Genomic DNA, 21,613 nt, shown 5'->3' on the forward strand with positions numbered 1-21,613 from the left:
TGCTTGATAAGAAATGTACTCATTATCTTGCCCATGTAATTGTAACCCCTCTGTACAGTATGTTCACAAAAAATAAAAATAAAAAAATAAAAATGAAAAATAAAAATTCTAAGTAGGAAAAAACAAAGGAGAGGGTAACAATGCTTGACAAGGAATGTACTCGTTCCCTTACTCATGTAACTGTAACCCCTCTGTACAGTATCTTTACAATAAAATTTTAAAAAATTAAAAAAATTTTAAGTAAAATATCAGCTGTATGGCCTCAGTGCTTGATGCATATTTTCTCTATGTGTTTGAAATATTTTTCAACTAGAGGAGAAAAGAAGCACACACACTTTGGTGGTTATAACCAGGAAACACACACACACACACATACACACACAATTATATAATAACCACTACTTCACAATAATATGCAATCCAAGACCAAGATCTTTTGAAAATTTGTTATTGTGATTGTAAAGATGATATCCAGAGGGGTTATGATTACCTGAGTCAGGTAATGAGTACAATTCTTTTTGAACAGTGTCACCTCTTCCCACACTATCTCCCAGTTTTTCTCTCCCATCCCCATCCACATGTGTACAGTTCATTTTCCACATGTTGCCTAGTGAGTGTCACAGTTGTATTTGTTTACCCTTTGTTCCACTTCTTCTGTGCAAGACAAAGCTCTTAAACTCTCTTCCAAGTCATGTAACACAGGCCCAAATCCTTTAAGACCCTTCGGACACAGTAAGACATTCTACCCCATGATTTCCCAGAATGTGGCTAAAGACTTGCAATTCATTTCAAAAGCTACAGGAATAGGCAATAATATTTTTTAAAAAGAGCTGTGATACGATCAACACTATGGTTTTAGAAACATGTGAGCCAAGAGAAGTTGATAGCAAAGACATAATGAAGCCATCAACAGGGAATAACTATGGAGCACAGAGGACACCATCTATAATTTAAGGGACATGTGACAGATACCAACATGAGGGCAGTGTCAGAGAGAATAAAATGAGTTAACAAGCCAGGTGCTGGCAGCTCATTCCTATAATTCTAGCTACTTAGGGGGGCTGAGATCTGAGGATCAGAGTTCCAAGCCACCTCAAAGGCAGAAAAGTCTGTGGGATTCTTATGTCCAATAAACAAGCAAAAAAAAAAAAGAAAGAAAGAAAATAAAAGAAAAGAAAAAAAAGCAAGAATTCAGGCATAGCTCAAGAGTTTCAGTCTTGAGCAAAAAAGCCAAGTGACAATGTAAGGCCCTGAGTACTAATACAAAAACCCCAGTAGTGGTACATGCACACATGCACAAAGTTAACATACATTAAATACAATAGGCTATCTGTGGGAAGAATTGACAGTGGGTAGTGGGTAGAAATTTTGCTCTGGCTTTAATCACTGCATTTAGCAGTTAGTTCAGAGAGTTCCTTAGACCAGATTTCTCATAATAGCCTGTTCACTATTGTTATGAGGTAGATAGAGGATTTTATATGTGTGTTTCTTTTTGGGGGGGAGGGTGTAAAGGAAGGGGGTGTTGAACTCAAGGCCTTGGCACTATTCCTTAGCTTTTTTTTTCCTCAAGGCTAGCACTTTACCACTTGAGCCATTGCTCAAGTGGTAATTGGAGATAACAGTCTCACAGACTTTACTGCTTGGGATGGCTTTGAACTGTGATCCTCAGATATTAAGATCTTGCTTTGAGTAGTCAGGATTATAGATGTGAGCCACCACCACTCAGCAAAAGAAGAATTTTTGTGTATCTCTAAGTTGGCTTCATTAACAAAAGTTAGAAAGTTATGAATAGGTTGTTTTTCTATTCGGCTTACCTAAATTATAAAATTCAAGGTTGGATTGAAGCCTAGCATATGGATAAGGGAGCAATGCAGCCCTTAAGTGTCTTTCAGAAGTTCCCATGAAGGGCATTAGAAGTTTTGTGAGCACATCAGAAAGCAAACTTGGGGCCAAAGTGTGCATATTCAGCAGACCTGCCCAGATTCTCAACTCTAGGAAACTAAAATAGATGGAAATGTGCCTCCAAGGAACTAAGCATGCTATTACTCAACTGGAAGTATAAGAGACGCATGGGTCCCGATAGCTAGAATGAAGAAAGCTTCCCAAAGTTACAATTGATGGTTTGAGCTGCAGGCTTTTATTCAGGAATGGGCTTGATTCCAGGAGCTTTTCCAACTGAGGTTTTTGGTGTTTTTCTTTTTCTTTGCCAGTCCTGGGGCTTGAACTCAGGGCCTGGGTGCTGTCCCTGAGCCTCTTTGTGCTCAAAGCTAGTGTTCTACCACTTAAGCCACAATGCTATTTCCAGCTTTTTCTGAGTAGTGTATTGGAGATAAGTGTCTCAGCTTTCCTTTCCATGCTGGCTTTGAGCCAATCAGTTCTCAGATCTCTACCTCCAGAATAGCTAGGATTACAGGCCTGAGCCATTAGCACCCGGCGCCAATTGAGGTTTTAAAGATTGGAGTGATCTTTCCTTTAGAAACAATGTTGGAAACTGCCTTGGAGAAGATACAGCTTAAGGTCACAAAAATCCATCCTCTCTGTTCAGATCAGTTAGGGAACTAACTAACCCATGCTGGAAAGAAGAGGTGAATTCAATGTGATGATAGGAGGAAAAACAGATTTATATCGCCAGGCTTCTTTTGTCTACTCTAGGCAACACTTAGGTTTTGGAAGGAAGAAATAGAAATCAGCTTTGGCCCAGTCTGTCTCTGAGCTGACTTGCCCTTTCCACTGATTCTTCTACAGTTCTGCTCACCATGACCCTTTGATAGTCCTGGCTTCCAAAATGCCCTGTGCTCCTTAATTGCCTATATTGATGTCAGGACCTGAATTTGGAGGCATCACTTACTATCTGTGAGATTTGCAAATATCGTTTTTGAGATAGGGTGTCCTTATGTAGCCCAGGCTGCCTTCAAATTGAATCCTCCTCCCTCAGCTTCCTTCCCAAGTGCTGAGAGTATAAGAAGCTTCATACCTAACCTTGCTTTGGACATTTCTTCTTTTTTGGGGGAGGGGTCTGGTCGTGGGGCCTGAACTCTGGGCCTGGGCGCTGTCCCTCAGCTCTTCAGCTCAAGGCTAGCACTCTACCATTTGAGCCACAACACCACTTCCGGCTTTTTCTGCTTATGTGGTGCTGAGGAATCGAACCCAGGGCCTCATGCATGCAAGGCAAGCACTCTACCATTGAGCCACCTTCCCAGTCCCTGGACATTTTTTCATTACCCAAGCTTCCCTCTGCAAAATGGAGAAATCCTTAATATCATTGATTTATTGATTTTTAGATGGAAAAAGGTTTATATAATATACTTAATATTAAGCCAGACAACCCATGGTTTCTCTACTTCATGGGAAATTCTCGATGCTTTGGGTTTTTCTTTTGTTTGTTTGTTTGTTTGTTTGGTCAGTCATAGGGCCTGAACTCTGGACCTGGGTGCTGGCCTTGAGCATCTTAGCACAAGGCTAGCACTCTACCACTTGAGCCATAGCTCCATTTCCAGCCTTTTCTGCTTATGTGGTGCTGAGGAATCGAACCCAGGGCCTCAAGCATGCAAGGCAAGCACTCTACCACTGAGCCACCTTCCCAGCCCCTTTGTTTTGTTTTTTAAGAAGCAAGTCCTTTTTCTTTGCTAAACTATGTACATGTGTACACTCTTGTGTTAGATGATTATTAGGTGTGAATTACCATTTTAAATGTGGAAAACATACCAAATTTTCATGGCTCCTGAAAGTCCTTATAGTATCATTTTTCTTAACACCTGCACACAAATTGCATTTATATTGCCTCTGCACACCCTTCCCTCACCCCAATGCTAAACAGTCTCAGAATCCAAACTCATCTCAACATTCATCCAAAAACAATTAAAAAGATGACTATTCTCCCTCCCCCTCATAAATCACCATATAAAATGCTGAGATTCGTTTCACCCAATGTTGTAAACAATCTACATCACACTATGCCTCCCTTGGATATTTAAAAAAAAAAGGTTTAAATTTTTTTTTTCAGATTTTGGTATCTATCAGTAAATACTGACTCACAGAAAAGGCCATCCCAATGAACATCACATTTAAATTTTAATAAATTGTAAATAGTTTTGGAGGCCAAAAATAATGGTGAAAACTATGACATCTTTAAATGTCTATTTCTACTCTCTCCTTTCAGGCTCAAGAATCCTAGAACTAATTCTGAATTGTGAAACTGGAGACCGTCCCCAGCCAGAGTTGCAGACTTAATGCATCATTAATCCGGTCTGCTCTTAGCCTCCAATTGCAATAGTCACAGCCATTCGATTTTTAAGGAAAAGACAGTGCTGCGGAAGTACTTTCCAGAGGTCTTTTCATAAAAACTATCCTGTGTGCTCCATCTGCATGTACAATCTGCTTGTGTATTTTCAGCCAGCTTGCATGGGCAGATTAATGCGTACAATTAGAAAGCAACCTCACAGGCATTCGATAAACTGCCTTCATTATTACACTCAGGAGAGTCCCTTTGGATGTCAATAAAAGCCTAGTTTTCTGCCTGTTAGCTAAATAATTGACAACACTAAAAATAATCAGAAGCAAATGAACAGAGTCAAGAGCAAGGTGCGAGGAAGAGCATATTAGGATGCACGTGTGGTACCCCAGGTGGCCATCATGCGCCTTTTCTCTGGCAACTTGGATTTACAGTCTATTCAAGTCCACGGCTGACCTTCTTTACAGGAAAAACACACTGCTGCTAGTCTGCTGTGTGAACCACACATCACAGCATGTGGAAACCAGCAATAGATCGACTCATTTGTGAGAACTTATTTGGGTTTCTATTTTGTGTACCTTCCCTTGACAGCTACTGGAGAATCTAATTTGGGGAGTAGGAGGCAGATAGACTGGCTGGTCTGATGAACTCTTTGTGCTGCTAGAATGTTAGCTTCTTTCCTAGACATTTTTTTCCCCACCCTAAACTAGTTCTAAGAAAGCGTGATGACTTCTAGTGATACAGAGGGTCCAACTTTCTAAGAAGCCTCTTTCATAATTGGGGTACTATAATGGTCAGTCATTTCAGGGGCTATTGGCCTTCTGATTTTGAAAGAAATTTAACACACCATGTTCTTAAAAGAAAAAAAAAGCAAACACATTTATACCTCTTCTTGTGTTTCTCAATAGGCTTTAAAAATCAATTTGTGACACTTCTCAATTTTAGCCAACTTTTCTTTTTTTTCCCTGGCTAACTGGGACTTTCCTGATAAGCAAGAAGAAAGAGAAAGACTGAAATTCGCATGTAATTGAATTCAACTAACTGCACGGATAGTGTACAAGGTGGCTGAGGGCAAAGCCTTCTATATAGAAGAGGAGTGATTGATCTTCAGTATTTAGTAAAACATGAACTCAAGGAGCAGGGAAAGGAAGGAGGCTGGGCAGCACAGCTTCCCACTTTTGAAAACTCTAGAATCTCCCCACCCTCCACCTTGCCATGTTTGAAACTTTCCATAGCAGGAACTTCCTTCAAATTCCCTGCCCTGTTCTTACGACCTTCTGTTCAACAATTTGATCTTCTCTTTTCCAGTATGTAATGATTATGCCAAAGGATGGTTACAGTTGTGGCTCAAAGAAAAAAATTAATTCTTGTGTTCTCCCTACTCATGAAGGGAGATGCAATAATATATACACTCTTAACATACCATTAATCTAGTTTCTCTCTCCTGGCATATGTCAACTCAGATCTGCTTGGCTCTAATTAATTCTACCACATTTAGAATTAGCATAGATCTCTCTCTCTCTCTCTCTCTCTCTCTATATATATATATATATATATATATACACACACATATGTATATATACATACATATATAAAATACAAAGTCTGTAAAAATACAAACACATGGAATGAAAAAAACATATGTACTGCCCTGAATAGTCACAGAAAGAATATATTAATAAAATTTCATACCTATAAAAATAATTCACATAGGACCAGCAGTATGATCCTTTGGTTTTTTTCTTTTTTAAATCTGTAGTCAAGTAACCTAGAAAATGAACTTATTTTCAAGGGCTATGTAGATCATCTGCATTATGACAGATTATAGTCACTCTAATATATTAACATATTAACTACTACTATTTGCAAATCAAACTGGAAAAATTATCTCAGCATATAATCACCAACTGATGATTTGGGGGGAGTTGTTGTTTTTGTCAGTTATAGGGCTTAAACTCTAGGGTTGGACGCTGTCTCTGCACTCTTCAGCTCAAGGCGAGTGCTCTACCACTTGAGCCACTTCTGGTTTTCCAGTGGTTTATTGGAGATAAGAGTCTCATGGACTTTACTGCCTAGGCTGGCTTCAAACCATGATCCTCAGATGTCACCTTCCTGAGTAGCTAGGATTACAGGAGTGAGCTACCAGCACCCCACTAAACTCATGGTTTTGACAGTAACTTTTAAATGATACCTCAGTTGCTGGCAATAAAAATATAATGTATTAGGTAAGACCCTAGTTAGTTTAGATTTTGTTTCAGTATTTTATTTCAAGTGCCCTCTTCCTTATGTCAATATGTTAGACATCAACATAATCAGAAGTACTTGGATCACCAAAGAATCAATTGCTCCAAGTTAACTTGTGATGATAAATCCCTCAAACTTAGTAGTATTACTGCTAATCAATTCACCACTACAGAATACTTTGATGATTATAGAAATCTCCAATTTTAGATTGAGAATGATTAATATAACAGCCAATAATCGATTTGCCAGGTGTTTGAAAAGTTTTCATCATCTGGCATTCAAAAATGGAGTTAGCTGATAGCTCATACCTATAATTCTAGCTGCTCAAGAGGCTGAGCTCTGAGTATCACAGCTCAAAGTTAGCCTGGCCAGAAAAGTCCATGAGACTTTTACCCTACACTTAACTACACACCCAAAAAAGCTGAGGTGGAGCTTTGGATCAAGTGGGAGAGCATTAGCCCTGAGCAAAAAAAAAAAAAAGCTCAGGGATAGCACCTAGGCCCCGAGTTCAAGCCCCAAGGCCAGCACCAAAAAAAAACAAAAAAATAGTATATAACATACCAATAAAGGTACTAAGTTCTGAAAAGAAACTTACGATTGATGGTGGTCTCTAAGTCGTTCTCTTCTGAGGTCTTCTTGAAGTCGCTTTTTCTCCTCTAGTTTATTGCTCTGAAATTATGAATATCAAAATGTGATCTTTTAAGGAATCATTAGGTAGAATTATGATGTTGGAAGTAATCTAAGGTCTAAAATTCTTGGGTTCTAGAAGCTTTCAAGATAGTTTCCCTCTCAGAACCCATGACTAGCACATGGAAAATCAGGAGCCCAACGTTTTTTTCCTAGTCCTTTTTCCCAACTGGACTGGTTTAAATCATAGAACCAACAAATGATAGTAACATTTTACTTTTAAGCAGTATTTTCAAAATGTTCCAACTGGAAACAAGGATGTCCATACCAAGTATATTAAACTAAATGTATAATAAATGATTAAATAATAAATGATTAAATAATAAATGATTAAATAGTATGTATATATGTATACATAAATCACATTCTACTCAAGCATTCAGGAAAAGAATTTCAATAACCCAATCCAACTCCCTTATGACTTAGTATCAGATATTTAAAAGCTGTTGAGAGACTGACTAGCATATGTTCTAAAAAAAAAAACTCATCCACTTGAATAGAAAACCTACTTTTAAAAAATTATCTGTTTAGAGCCTACAGGAAAAAAAGAATTTTATATTTGATATTACTTATCACCATAGCTCTGCCTTACTTTAATTCAATTTTAATTGAAGCAAGTAAGATTTTCTTTGCTCACCATGACACAGCGGTTATTTTTTTAACTTGCCTGAGAAAAATAAGCAAAACTCTTAGATAACAAGTTTAAAGGGGAGTTGAAAGAAGTTCTACAACATAGGCAAAATGAGAATTGTAAATGAATCTAAGCAAGCAAGAAAACTGCTGGGTTTAATAAAATATTGGATCTGCCCAGAGAAGGACCTAGAAAGAGAATAATGGAAGTCATCACTTTTAAACTCGTAAGTTTGGCTTCATCTTTCAAGGAGAGGAAAATAAGTTTTCATATTGTTTATTTCCATGAAAATCTTCTTTCCCATTTTGACAGGCAAAATGGATGATGATTTCAGCTTAAAAAAGTAAGCTATAAAAAATTTTCTAGAATCAAAGAAAATCAATTATAAACTAAGCAACGGGATTGTCAGCAAAACAGAATTGTAGGGGGGAAAACTAAGAGAACATTATAAAACCAATAAGAACCAATAAACACCAATAAACATGATTCCACTGTAGACATCATGAATCATCGACTCCAAAGGTGCTCAATTGTGAGAGTGGGGTATGGGGAAGATCAAAACTGTTAGAGACAGTAACCAAGAAGTATGTTTGATTAAATCAATGTTAGGAATGCTCTTTTATGAATAATGACACATAAGCAGTTAGACACAAGGCCTGGGTTCCTTTAGCAAGGTCAGAAATTGAGAAAAATCAGTTTGAATGTCTTCACTAATAGCTTCCAACTCTCAAAATCACTGCTAAAACAGCTAATTTTCCACAATGAAATTCTTCTTATCCTTCAACAGAAGCCAACAGAGAAGTCTTTTTCAAAATATTAAGGGTAATTAAAGAAATTGTAGGCAGCAATTTTAATATACTAGTCCAAATGTTTAGATTTAGTGAGATCATTTTCTTTCCATTTAACAAAATGGAAACAAACTATTTAATTTTATTTGATTTAAACACACTTAAGAAACACCTGCAAATATAGAATGTAACTAAAACCATGAAATCCAGAAAAAGACATGGATTCAGCTCCTGCCTAATGTCACTGACAAATAATTTCATTATCATGAATCTAATTTATTCAACAAACATCCCATCAGTATCTTTGATTCTGTTAGATGCTAGCAATACAGCTAGTACTAGTTCCTTCCCTGACATTTTTCAGCCAGTTATGGGTATAAAAGAAAAGCAATGAGGTGCAGTATGCTAAATATGTTAGGGAGAATAGATTGCAAGTGAGGCCATGTGAACATAGAGGAGAATACAAAGAAGATTGTCAGGAAATGCTCACAAGTAGTACCACAAATGTAATTCAGTGACTACAAAATGTCATTCTCCTTATCCTGGACAAACCTAAAAAGCATCCTGAGTATGTTTTCTAATCTCAGGTTCATGGGTGAGCTGTAAAGAGTACAGGGCTTTTGTGGAGAATGATAGTAGAGCTTTCTTCAGAGTTTTCAAGGTGCTAATGAACAACTTAAAGGATTAAAGGAAAAACAAGCATAGGTGTAAAGAGAGAAATTCTAGATAGAAACCAGTCTCAAACATGTAACAGCTTGCCAGAAAGAGTTGGAAGGGATGGGAACAGAGATACTGCACAACACTATACAGGCGTTCACCTTGAAGAGGGTTCCAGAAGACAGAAATGAAGATAGCATTCTGCCCCTCTAGCTTTGCACGCAGCATGGGGTTTCCTCAGTGCAGAGGAGGGATTATTTGTTTTGGTTTGTATTCTTTTGTTTCTCACAAAAATGCCATTTATCACCAATTGGAGCACATACAGAATTGACTTTGTTTTTTTTTATTCTACTTGCTTATAAACTTTATTGACTGTGACCCATAGAAATATATTTTATATCATTACTCCACATAGATGTATGACTAAAAAATAATGTATGACGTTGGATGATCTATTTCATTCTTCTGTTCTTAATAGAATTGACTCTGGGTCAAAGAACTGTTTTCTAATTTGCACAAAGGCAATGATGGGTCAATAATGGCCCCAGATGGGAAAAGGCCAGTCCCAGAAATTACAATGTCTTCAAAACAGAAACATCATGGAGTATGCCAGTTCATGAAATCCAGAGAGTCTCGTGGATAAACTAAAAGATATTTGTAAATATATGAGTGGAAAATAAGGCTGGAAAAGTATGAAGAGGAGATGATGAAGAAATATAGATGTTAAGTAAAGAAATCTGAACTTCACCAATGGCAATAATAAACCATGACATTATTTAAAGCAGGATGGTAGACAACTTATTCTGTAGCAGCATGGAACACATAATTCTCACAGTAACCTAGGCCATAAATTATGAGAGCTACAAAATTAAAGCAGAATGGATAAAGGGAAAAAATGGACTTTATAAAAATGTAGTTGATAGAACAACAGATATGGTTATTTGGGCATAAATAGGAAAAATATAAAAAGAGGAAAACTGTCGGGCGCTGGTGGCTCACATCTGTAATCCTAGCTACTCAGGTGACTGAGATCTGAGGATTGCGATTCAAACCCAGCCCAGGCAGGAAATTCCGAGAGACTCTTATCTCCAATAAATCACTCAGAAAACTGGAAGTGGCACTGTGGCTCAAGAGGTAGAGCGCTTGCCTTGAGCTGAAGAGCTGAGGGACAGCACCCAGGCCCAGAGTTCAAGCCCCATGACCCACCCCACACCAAGAAAAGGAAAACTATCATTTACAGTATCAATGTGAATAGAGGCCAATTTTGAACTTGCTATATTTAAAGTGTACATATGGAACAGGAAGGGAAAAGACCAAGCATATAGTGTGTATATATGGCTCTGGGTTCAGAAATATGGTCTGATTAGAAGATGTGGATTTCAGAAACCATTAACACAAATCATAGCTAAGGCTTTAAATGTGGGTGCTTTTAATCAAGGATGGGACCCCTAGACACAGAGAAGGGACCAATGGATGGACCTGGTAGAACATCAGAAATGGCAAAAACAAATGGAGGGAAAGAATCCATAGGACATCTAGAGGGACTCGCCCCTCTAAATTTAAGGGACAGAGTATTTAATAATAATCTGAGAACCGGAAGAGTCTCCACTGAAGAACTCCATCAGATCTTTTTTAGATCTGTACTAGAGAAGTATGAGAGAGGAGCCCAACTCAGCCCACCAAGGAACAAAGTAAGGAGAGGGGCTTGAAAAAGTGATTTCCTAAGCTAGCTGAGAACTGGCCAGCACTTGAACCTATGGTTTAAGTGAAGGTGAAAGAGTCAGTCATTGGGCTGGGAAGGTGGCTCAGTGGTAGAGCACTTGCCTTGCATGCCTGAGGCCCTGGGTTTGATTCCTCAGCACCACATAAGGAAAAAGGAAAAAAAAGCCGGAAGTGGCGCTGTGGCTCAAGTGGTAGAGCGCTAGCCTTGAGCTGAAGAGCTGAGGGACAGCGCCCAGGCCCAGAGTTCAGGCCCCATGACCGGAACCAAAAGAAAGAAAGAAAGAAAGAGTCAGTCATAAACTGACACTTAGAAACCAAAGGTGGCAAGAGAAGGCTTTCAAGAAGTTGAAAGCCTTTTGTCCCACCATGCTTGGGACAGAAGAATGTAAAGTCTTTGTGTGTGTGTGATTTGTTAATACAAGAGACTTGACTATGACAATTATCTATGAAAAGAGGGAAAAAATACAAGCAAGTGAGAAGAAAAAATGGGGGCTTAACTTTTAAAGCAGCAAAGCCCCTGAGACGATGATAAGAAAGGCAAGATGGAGAACACAGGTGAAAGAACCCATCAGAGCAATGCAGAAATGTGCTTTCTTACTCCTCTTAAGGAGGACAGAGGAATAGAGGTCACAAAAAGTAGGAAAACAGAAAAAAATAAAGGCATTTTTGAGGCCTGGTGGCTTTTATTTCCTAGAAAGTAGAAGATGAAGGCCTGGTGGCTTTTATTTCCTAAAAAGTAGAAGATAAAGTCTTCATGAAGAAGATAAGGAAGACATGAAGTGAATGAAGACCTCGGTTTAGGGGGCTGGACCTACAAAGCAGAGCAAAAATGCCGGGCATCAGGCATTGTTATAGACATAGTTAGGCTAGAATCCCAGAAATCTAGTGAAGACAAAAACAGTCCTGTGTGCTTTTCCTCCAACAACCTCATTTGTGTGGTTTAATGGAGATGAAATGATTAAGCCCATCAGATTCATGTGTTAAATATGAATGTTTCTATGCCTTCATTATAAGGGGTTGATACATTAAAGAAAGATGGTGGTTAAAGACTTCTTTATATTTATAACTTTAGCACATCTGTACTGAGTGCTCACTAAACGTTAGGCATTATACTAAGGGACTTCAATACATAATGTTCTTAAGCATGTCATTTAATAAAGAGAACTTAAGTTTCTCCAGTTGTTTAGTGTAGATATTGCAATGATAATTCCTATACAGACAGTAGTTGTTCTAGTCTATTTAATCTAAATTCTATAATACCTATTTCACAAAAGCAAAAGGCAGGCATGAAGAATGCCACATTTGCATTTCAGAAATAGCTTTGTACTCCAAAGATATGAAATTAAAAATTAATAAAATCTCACTGTGTATCAAAATAAGTCTTATTGGGCTAAAATTACTTGTTATGGTTACTCTAGGCGAAATCTGTTTACTTACTTCTTCTAACCTCTAGAGCCCTTTGACATTCTGACATTCCTTGGCACCTTCTATCTTCAGAGCCATCAATGAATAAGATGAGTCTTTCCCCTGTCATCTTCTGTCTCTTTTACCTGCCTCTTCCAGTTTCAAAGACATTGGCCTGAATTACCTGGCTATTAAAAAACATTCTCCATACCTTATGGACAATTGATTGTCAACCCTAGTTTTATCTGTGAACTAAATCCTCTTTGCCATGTAACATATTCTGATATTCTAAGAACTATCTTGAGGGAAGATGAAGGATTATTCTGCCTACCAGAATTATAACTTTTTTGAATCAATAAGCATCAGGCACAATATGCCAGGTGCCTCATAAAATCTTTGCCCTTCTAAAGCTTGACTTTGGAATGTGGGTAATCAAGTACGTACTTCTTTCATTTTAGTACTAAGCAGCTAGTGCGGATAGGCATATAATAACATGTTTTAACAAAGGAGGAAGATATGTTGATTTATGGCTTTTGCCAATCCCTGCAGTGTAAATATTCCCACTACACTCATTGCAGACTACCAACACATAGTGAATAACTAACAACATCTCTGAAAATTTAACAATCTGTTCTCTCAAGCCATCTGAGGCTGTTCTAGGACAGTACTGGAAGTACTTAATACTAACATCCTCCAGCTTGGGAATGTAAGTTTGATCAAAACATCTCAGTGCTATGACCCAGCAATCCTACTTTTGGGCATTTACACGAATGATCACAAATAAGACCATACTAAAGCTACCAGCACAACTATGTTTATTGCAGCATTATTTACCATAGCTAAGATATGGAACCAACCCATATGCCCCTCAGTAGATGAATGGATCAAGAAAATGTGGTATATATACACAATGGAATTCTATGCCTCCATCAGAAAGAATGACATTGCCCCATTTGTTAGGAAATGGAAAGACTTGGAAAAAATTATATTAAGTGAAGTAAGCCAAGCCCAAAGAAACATAGGTCCCATGATTTCCCTTATTTGCAATAACTAGTATATGTCTGAGACAAACAGAAACTGTCAGAGAAGTTGATGTTAGGCGAAATGAACCCCAAGATAAGGATTCAAATGTTTTTTTTTCTTTCTTGCGATTGTTTCCAACATATTTATAAGATGATTTCTTTGTTGCTTTGTGTGTACCTCCCCCAGGGTATAAGCCCTGCTTTCACTGTATTTGATGTTGAAATAATTTGTGGAGGGAAAGGGAAAGTGGGCCCATTAAAACAATGAGATGTACAAGATGTCAAAAAATGAACTTTACAACTTTGGCGGTGTGAGAGGTGGGGGGTGTGGGTGTGGGGATGGTAGGGGGTATGGGGATGGGGGTGGAGAGAGGAAGGGGTGGTATTGGGAAACAAAGGAGGAGGCAACAACACTTGATAAGAAATGTACTCACTATCTTGCCCATGTAATTGTAACCCCTCTGTATGGTATTTTCACAATAATAAAAATTTTTTAAAACAATCCCAATGTCTCATTGAGACACCCACCTTCTTTTTTGTATATATTTTTATTGTAAAAATACTGTACAGAGGGGTTACAGTTAACATGAGTAGGTCATGAGTACATTTCCTACTGAGCATTGTTACCTCTTCCTTTGTTTTTCCCCTACCATCCATTCCCTCCCCACCACTCCAACTCCTCCATCCCCACTCCCCAAAGTAGTAAAGTTCATTTTCAACACAGTGTTTTGTATATCTCATTGTTACAATGGGTCATCCTGTATCCTTATTACAGCATTTTGTTATTTCCCTTACCCTCCCCAAATTAGAAAAATGTATATACAAGATGAAGGGCACCAGAATCAAATACAGTGAAAACAGGGGTTATACCATGGGAAAGAACACACACACACAAAATCACATAGCACATAATAAATACATTTAAAACAACAGCAAGAAAGATAAAACCACTTGTGTCCCTATCTTGGGGCTCATTTCACTTAGCATCATCTTATATGGTCATATGTACATAGTTTTTGAGCTTTTCTGCTTGCCCTAGACATATACTAGTTATTGAAAATAAAGAAAACCATGAGACCTATGTTTTTTGGGGCCTGGCTTACTTCACTTAATATAAGTTTTTCTAAGTCTTTCCATTTCCTAACAAATGGGGCGGAAGACACCCACTTTCATCCACAGTGTTAACAAACCCCATGCTCCATTAGTGAGAATAGGTGCTAAGGAGCTGGCTCCTTTAAACTTGTTTATTAAAAATCAAACCAGGCACCAGAGGCTCAGACCTGAAACTCTAGCCACTCAGGAGACTAAGATCTGAGGACTGTGGTTCGAAGCCAGTCTGGCAGAAAAGTCCATGAGCCTCTTTATCTCTAATAAATTACTCAGAAAAAAAAAAACGGAAGTGATGTTGTGGCTCAAGTGGTAGAGCACTAGCAAGGAGCACAAAGAGGCTCAGGGAGAGTGCCCAGGCCCTGGGCTCTAGCCTAAGAACCAGCGAAATAAATAAATAAATAAATAAACGGGCACTGGGGGCTCATGCCTGTAATCCTAACTACTCAGAAGGGTAAGATATGAAGATCGTGGTTCAAAGTTAGCTTGGGCATACAAGCTTGTGAGACTCTCATCTCTAGCCATCAAAACAAACAAACAAAAAGTAGAGCTGTGTCTCAAGTGATAGAACACCATCCTTGAGTGAAAAAACTAAGGGACAGAGACTCAGGCCCTGAGTTCAAGCCTCCCCCCACCTCCCACTCCCAAACTTGGAGACTTGGAGAAGGAGTTTATGTTTAGTCTCCCTTTACTCAATGTCACATACACAGTTAACAATATAGCAGAAAGAGAGCTGAGTTCCCCTTGACCTTCCCTGAGGGAGGAAAACCCAAAGGACAAGGTTAGCAGGGAATGAAAGGTGGGACCAGCTCAGGGGTAGCTGCTTGATTTCTGCTTGGCTTGGCTCAGACTTCCCTAGCAGCATCCACTGTTTGGAGTGGAGGTAAGTAGGTTGCAGGCTGGTGTGTGTATTTGCTGTGCATTGTAAAGAATAAGTGATCCATAAGCTTCATCATTATCACTTCCCCTTGGCCATTAACACACTAGCAATGTAAAATATGTCACTTCTAAATGGCTAATGTCCACTTTGCTATCTGACACAAGCTACTAAATAGGCTTATATTTAGTATGGAAAGCTGCCTATTTATATACACTAGGTTACAGTGACAGTGCAAGCTAACCAGCCACAGAAATCAAGTCTGTAAAAGGATGAAATGGAATGGTTTTTTTTCTTTAGTAACATCATGTAAATGAATATGCCTCAAACGCTCGTGTGCATAGGAATCAGAGGGCATGGCAAAATGTAGATTCTGATTCAGTAGGTCTGAGGTGGGCTCAAGATTCTGTACTTGAGCAAAATCTAGGCTGCTCATCCCAGGGTCACATTTTGCATGGGAAAGAGCTAAAGGTCAAGTCTCTCTCGTGGATATGGAAGTAAGTCAAGAACACTTGCCTAGCAAGTACAAGCCACCTGAGTTCAGATTCCAGCACTGCCAAAAATAAAAATAAGTAGAAATCTCTCTCCCCATCCCTTACTCTCCAGCAAATATAGGACAGTAAGCATTATAGTTATCATTTTAGAAAAGGCAAGCCAATTAAGGTTTCTGTATTTAATGGGTCACTGAAAGTCTATTGCTATCGTTGAACTGAGAAGGGGCAAAATACTGCTTTTACTAAATGTTAACAGACTTTCAGCACTAACATTTAAGAAAAGTATCTGTTATTGACCCACAAAGAACTAAGCTATCAACAACCCACAAGTGGCCAATTATAGAGGTTAAATGACAACCAATAAATGACTTTTAGGACAAGAGTGTATAACACAGTAATTCTTTCCGGTCTGCAAGCTTCTTAGTTCAATTCCTGGTTGTGGATTTTTATTTTTTGGTCCCACTTGAAATGCAGGCAGACTACATAAAGGGAGCATGTCCTCCCAGCCCAATCACAGACCAAAGGCGTTGGAAGAGCAAATGGGAGGGGGAAAAGAGAGCTGAAGAACAGATAGTTGAAAAAAATACAAAGAAAGAGAAAGAGATGAATAAAAACAAGATTGCTATAAAAAATCTTTACAAAATGACTGAAACAAAATTTATAAATAGAGTTTCTACAATTTTTTTCTTTTTAGCAGTGCAGGACCTTAAACTCGGGGCCTCACAGTTGCTGGTAAGGGAGTCTACCACTTGAGATACTCTCACAGCTCTCCTATCCTCTGTTTATGTATCTCCAGCATTTTATGACAGCTCTTCCTGTGCAAGACCAGTCTTACCTTTGCCCCCGGAACTTATATCTCTACAGTAATAACAAGTTCTTGGTGGACTTGATGAGGTAGGGTTATAGACAGGAATAGTTCAGAGAAGACTGGGTGTCTTCCCTAGGTCACATAGTACAACAGAAACCTTCCAGGAAGACTAGACAGAAGTTCCAGCCAACAGAAGTCCTCAGGGGACAGCAAGATGCCTGTGCATCTCCAGTGTTCCATAACCACCAGTGTTTGCTTCATTAACTCATAAAACCATCCATTATTTGATCATTTTTGGCTGAGATTTAATTTTTAAAAGAAAAAAATTAGGAGGAAGCAGTCAGGCAAAGGAATTGTATTTCTGTAACATACAGCTGGAGCAGGCCTTACACAGTAGTGTTTTAGTATCAACAGTCACCCTCCCTGTCCCCACTGTCTCTTTAATACTTAGAAAATCTATTTCTGCTGAGGACTTTGTAGAGAATAGGAATGAAACACCTCAACATTCTTTCTTCTTCTCTAGCAGATAGCATTTTTTATTAAATATGTTTTTATTATAAAAATAATGTACAGAGGGGTTACAGTTACATGAGTAAGGTAATGAATACATTTCCTAAAATGAAAATTGTTTCAAAACTAAAAACATTGCTTTGAGGTTTAGAATAGACTCTCTCAAGGTGGGTATAGTGGCTGTAACTCCAACCATTCAAAAGCAGAAACAGGAGGATAAATGAGTTGAAGACAAATCTGGGCTACATTCTGTCTAAGGAGAAGTAGAAGAGAAGAGGGAGGGAGAGTAAGAGCAGGAGGGAAAGGAAATGATGACGATCTTATCATTCATACTGACATTGTAATGCAAGCTTTTCCTCTGTCAGTAAGAGACATGGTTACCTAGGTCACAATCACCCTGGAAAATACAATATGAATATGACAATATGTCACGAACTGCCATTACTAACTAATCACAAAGCCTCATTTTGTCTTCTGGCCAAATATACAATTAATAATTTTATTACTCATCCAATGGGTGAGACAGTACTGACTCAGAAATCAAGCCACAAGGCTCTACCAGAATATCAGTTTTCATCCTTTTATTTGCTCTGGGCCCTCAGGCAAATTATCATCCTGATCTGTGTCCTCATTTGCAAAATTGGATAATATCTACTTCCCCAGATTACAACAAGGATTAAATGAGTGAATGAATGGACACTGTCTAGAAGGAAATCTGACACACAGTCCTGGGTAAATCGTACCTAATCATACTCTTCACCTTCTTACCTTCTCTCTCTGAATGGCCTTCATTCTTTGGAGCTCAGCTTCTTCAGCTTCTTTCTTGATTCTTAAAGATTCTTCTCTCTTTAGCTAAATTGTATTGAGATTACAGAGGACAAAAAGCAGTTACCATTTTTCAGTCTGAACTTCTGGAACACAAAATTATGATGAAAGGCAAATTACAGTATTGTTTGTGCTGTACCTCACCATGATTATAGGTTGTTGCTTCAAGCTACTTAAGACTGTAGTGAATGGCCAGACTACATCTCCTGCCTATGAAATATCTTTGCTTCTTTTGTGTGTGTGTGTGTGTGTGTGTGCATGCGCGTGCACATATGTGAGTGCAAACATGTGTGTCCATTTCTCTTTACTCTCTTCAGTCTCTATCTCTCTCCTCCTCTGTGTCTCTGTCTCTCCATGTCTTTTTTGTCTCTTTCTGTCTGTCTCTCTGCTTTTATTTTCCTCTGCTTCTTGATTTCTTTCTGTCTCTGTGTCTCTCTTGTCTGTCTCTATGTCTCTGCCTTTGCCTCTCTCTGTCATTGTCTCTCTGTCTCTGCCTCTGTCTTTTTGTTTGTCTGTCTATATGGAAGGGGAAAGAACAGATAATAGTTCCTGATTATACACCTCATAGTGGCTGGTTGCTGGTGGCTCATGCCTGTAATCTTAGCTACTCAAGATGCTGAGATCTGAGGACTGTGGTTTGAAGCCAACCTGGTAAGGAAAGTCCATGAGACTCCAAGTCCAATTATCTGCCAAAAATCCAAAAGTGAAGTTATGGCTTAAAATGGTAGAGGACTAGCCTTAAGCAAACAAAGCTCAGGGGCAGCACTCAGGCCTTGAATTCAAGCCACAGGACCAGCACACACACACATGTGTGCACATAACAACAACAAAACCTTCATAGTGTTCACTATAAAAAATCACTGTGTATCTTAAAATTTTTCTTACATATTATTTCCATGATTGACTAGTGCAAATCCAATTAGTTCAAACACATTTAAAATACAGTATTGTTAATATATAATTATTTAGGGAAAATTAACTTTAATCAAAGGTCATGCTAATACATGCATGGCTTGGATAAAAACTCTAGGTATTTCTCTTTGCTTCTCACTTTGTGACTTCCATTTTAAGAGTTGTATTTTGCATTGGTTTAAGGATTTTATGCTTTTGCTGGGCACTGGTGGTTCTTATGATCCTAGCTACTAAGGAAGCTGAGATTTTAGGATTACAATCTGAAGGCAGTCCAAACAGACAAATCCTGAGACTCTTATCTCCAATTAACTAGAAAAAGCTAGAAGTGGAGCTTTGCTCAAGTGGTAGAACACCAGCCTTGAGTGAAAAAAAGCCAAGAGTTGATAAAGTGACCACATTATTTTATGGTTGTTCATTAAATTATGGTACTCAAATTCTCTGATAAAATTAAACCAAAAGAGATGAGTTCTGACCTTTTGCTGATATTTAGATTGCATCAGTTGGAGTTGTTGCTTCTTCCTCACTTCAGACTCTGATTGGTTTCCCCCTAATTGAGGAGGGAAAAACCATGAAGGCAAAACATGGATGTCAGTCATTAAAGACAAGTACAAGTTAAGTTTATAGCATGAACTTCCTTAACAATTCCCTACCCCTGGAAATAAGACAGCAACCAGTTATCTTAGTTAAGATAAAGAATGGTCATTCCTTTAAAAGAGAAATACAGCCAGACAAAAAATGATGAGATCATGTCTTAAAAAGATAATAATGCCAAGGATTTTCAGCCAGTAGGTCATTAAAGTTTTTCTTAAATGGATATCATAAGTGAAGCACCATCCTGAAGAATAATAAGTATATCCAGTCTTAGAGATTCTATAATATTTCTCCTACTTAAATATGGCCATTCATTATCCTAACAGAAATAGTGCCCAATAATGCTTCAGTGTTGTGTGTGTTTTTACTTCTTTAACCTTTACTATCTTATGTTCATGCAATAAAGCTCAAGAAATCCTCTAGCTCCTGTTACTATACAAGTATTTACTCTTCATAATCTAGTCTCCAAAATACAATGGGAATATTCCAGCTAGTAACTATCAATCCATACTATTTATTCTTCTTTCATCAGGTATTCAAGAAGACAACAAGGAAAGAAATATTTGCTTGCTCTTGTTCTTCAACTAAAATATGTTGGGGCCAGAAGTCCTCATAGATTGTACATCTCCTAAGCATGCACACTTAGGGATTTCTCTGTGTTTATACAAGCTTGGCATTCATATTAGAAAGACACCTCTGAAATCACATTCTGGGGCTTTGGTCATGACAAGTGTCAGATCTGAGAAGATGCATTCAAAACCATTTGCCGTCAATCTAGGTTTTATCATTCAACTGACAAAGGCACAGTAAAGTTTTCTTCTGAGTCTCAAAAGATATAACAAATCCTATTTAGTTGGGGCTATTCAGTCACTTTTGTGGGACATCAGACAGAAAGAACATGAATATTGAAGCCTCTATCTATTGTTGTAGCTATTCTCTATTTCCTAAACTACTCTAACGTTTTAAGTGGTAGAAAAGTGGGGAGGGGGGAAGTTGAGAGAAGTAGAAAGTCTAAGTGTCCAAATGTTTTCAAGTTTTGTTCAAACCTCATTGACAAGTCCAACATATTTTAGAATTTATTCTATTCCTTTGGTCCCTTCCCTGCCCATAATACCTGGCCAATTCTAAATACTCTATTAATAGAAATTTTAAAATGAGAATTGTGCTCATTGTCTGCCAAGGCTAAAAAGACAATAGGTCCCAACTGCTCCAAATTCCAAAATGAAACAAAGAAAGATCTGCAAAAGGAATTAAAAATCTGTTTGGAGAGTCTTCACTGACAACAGCCTTCAGCCTATAAAACAGGTCAAAGGGATGGAGAAACCTGAGGACTTTTGTCTTTCTGCATTCCATCTCCCCTGTAGGCATGTGTGGAGAAAGAAAATTATTTAGAAAAAATAAGCAAGAAAGTTTAATCAGCTGTAGCCCAGCATTCCTCAGGGTATGAGAGATGCTAAGAAAAGCCAATGCTAGAAGGTACAAGATGGTTTTCAGTTGGATACTCTGGTGATGTTCAACAAGCAGTGGCCACATTGTAAACAGCCTGCTTTCTCATGGTTGGTGGAGAGACAAGTATACTAGTATGTTTTGGAATGTCCATGTGGATTTCATGACTGAGAGTGTCAATCTAAAGCCATCTTAGAGAAATACCTCTCTGAGCACCATCTAGAGAACAAAGAGTCGGCCAAGAGCCATTCATAATGTCCAGAGCTGCCCGAGAGTATATCATCTCTCTCAGAGAAACCAAGGAGAGATGATGACAAACAAGGAGGAAAGGTGACATTTGACCTTAATCTTTTTCACAAAATGCAATGGGATGTTCATGATAATACTAGGTAGCTTCAAATTAGCTTATTTTCCTGAGATCCTAGAAAAAAATCTTCTTTAAAACTACCAGGAGAGTAAATAAACCTGACCTGACTCAAGACAAGTTTGTATGAATTTGATCAATGAGATCTGTGTCCAGCCCTTTAGCTGGTGGTGATAGAGAAAAGAAAGAAAGGAGGTGAATGAGTCCCCGTTAGGTATCTTCCTCTTGAATGGCTCAGACCCTGCAGAGGTGGCCCAGACAATTCATCACACTGGCAGCACCTGTTCTCATAG

The 21,613-nt window shown here is 38.4% G+C and overlaps 1 protein-coding gene across 3 annotated transcripts in view; it reads right to left on the reverse strand.

Moving 5' to 3' along the window:
• Epsti1 (epithelial stromal interaction 1 (breast)) overlaps positions 1-21,613 on the reverse strand; it is a 92,879-nt gene that overhangs the window by 47,793 nt on the left and 23,473 nt on the right. For all 3 annotated transcript variants that reach the window (XM_013011322.1, XM_013011331.1, XM_013011314.1), the window contains exons 4-6: positions 19,393-19,466; positions 17,951-18,034; positions 7,071-7,144 (exon numbers count right to left, since the gene is read on the reverse strand). In XM_013011322.1, the coding sequence (XP_012866776.1) occupies positions 7,071-7,144; positions 17,951-18,034; positions 19,393-19,466 (232 nt within the window). The remainder of the gene's footprint in view (positions 1-7,070; positions 7,145-17,950; positions 18,035-19,392; positions 19,467-21,613) is intronic.

Source organism: Dipodomys ordii, unplaced genomic scaffold (genome assembly GCF_000151885.1).
Source record: "Dipodomys ordii isolate 6190 unplaced genomic scaffold, Dord_2.0 Scaffold1, whole genome shotgun sequence".
NCBI lineage: Eukaryota > Metazoa > Chordata > Mammalia > Rodentia > Heteromyidae > Dipodomys > Dipodomys ordii.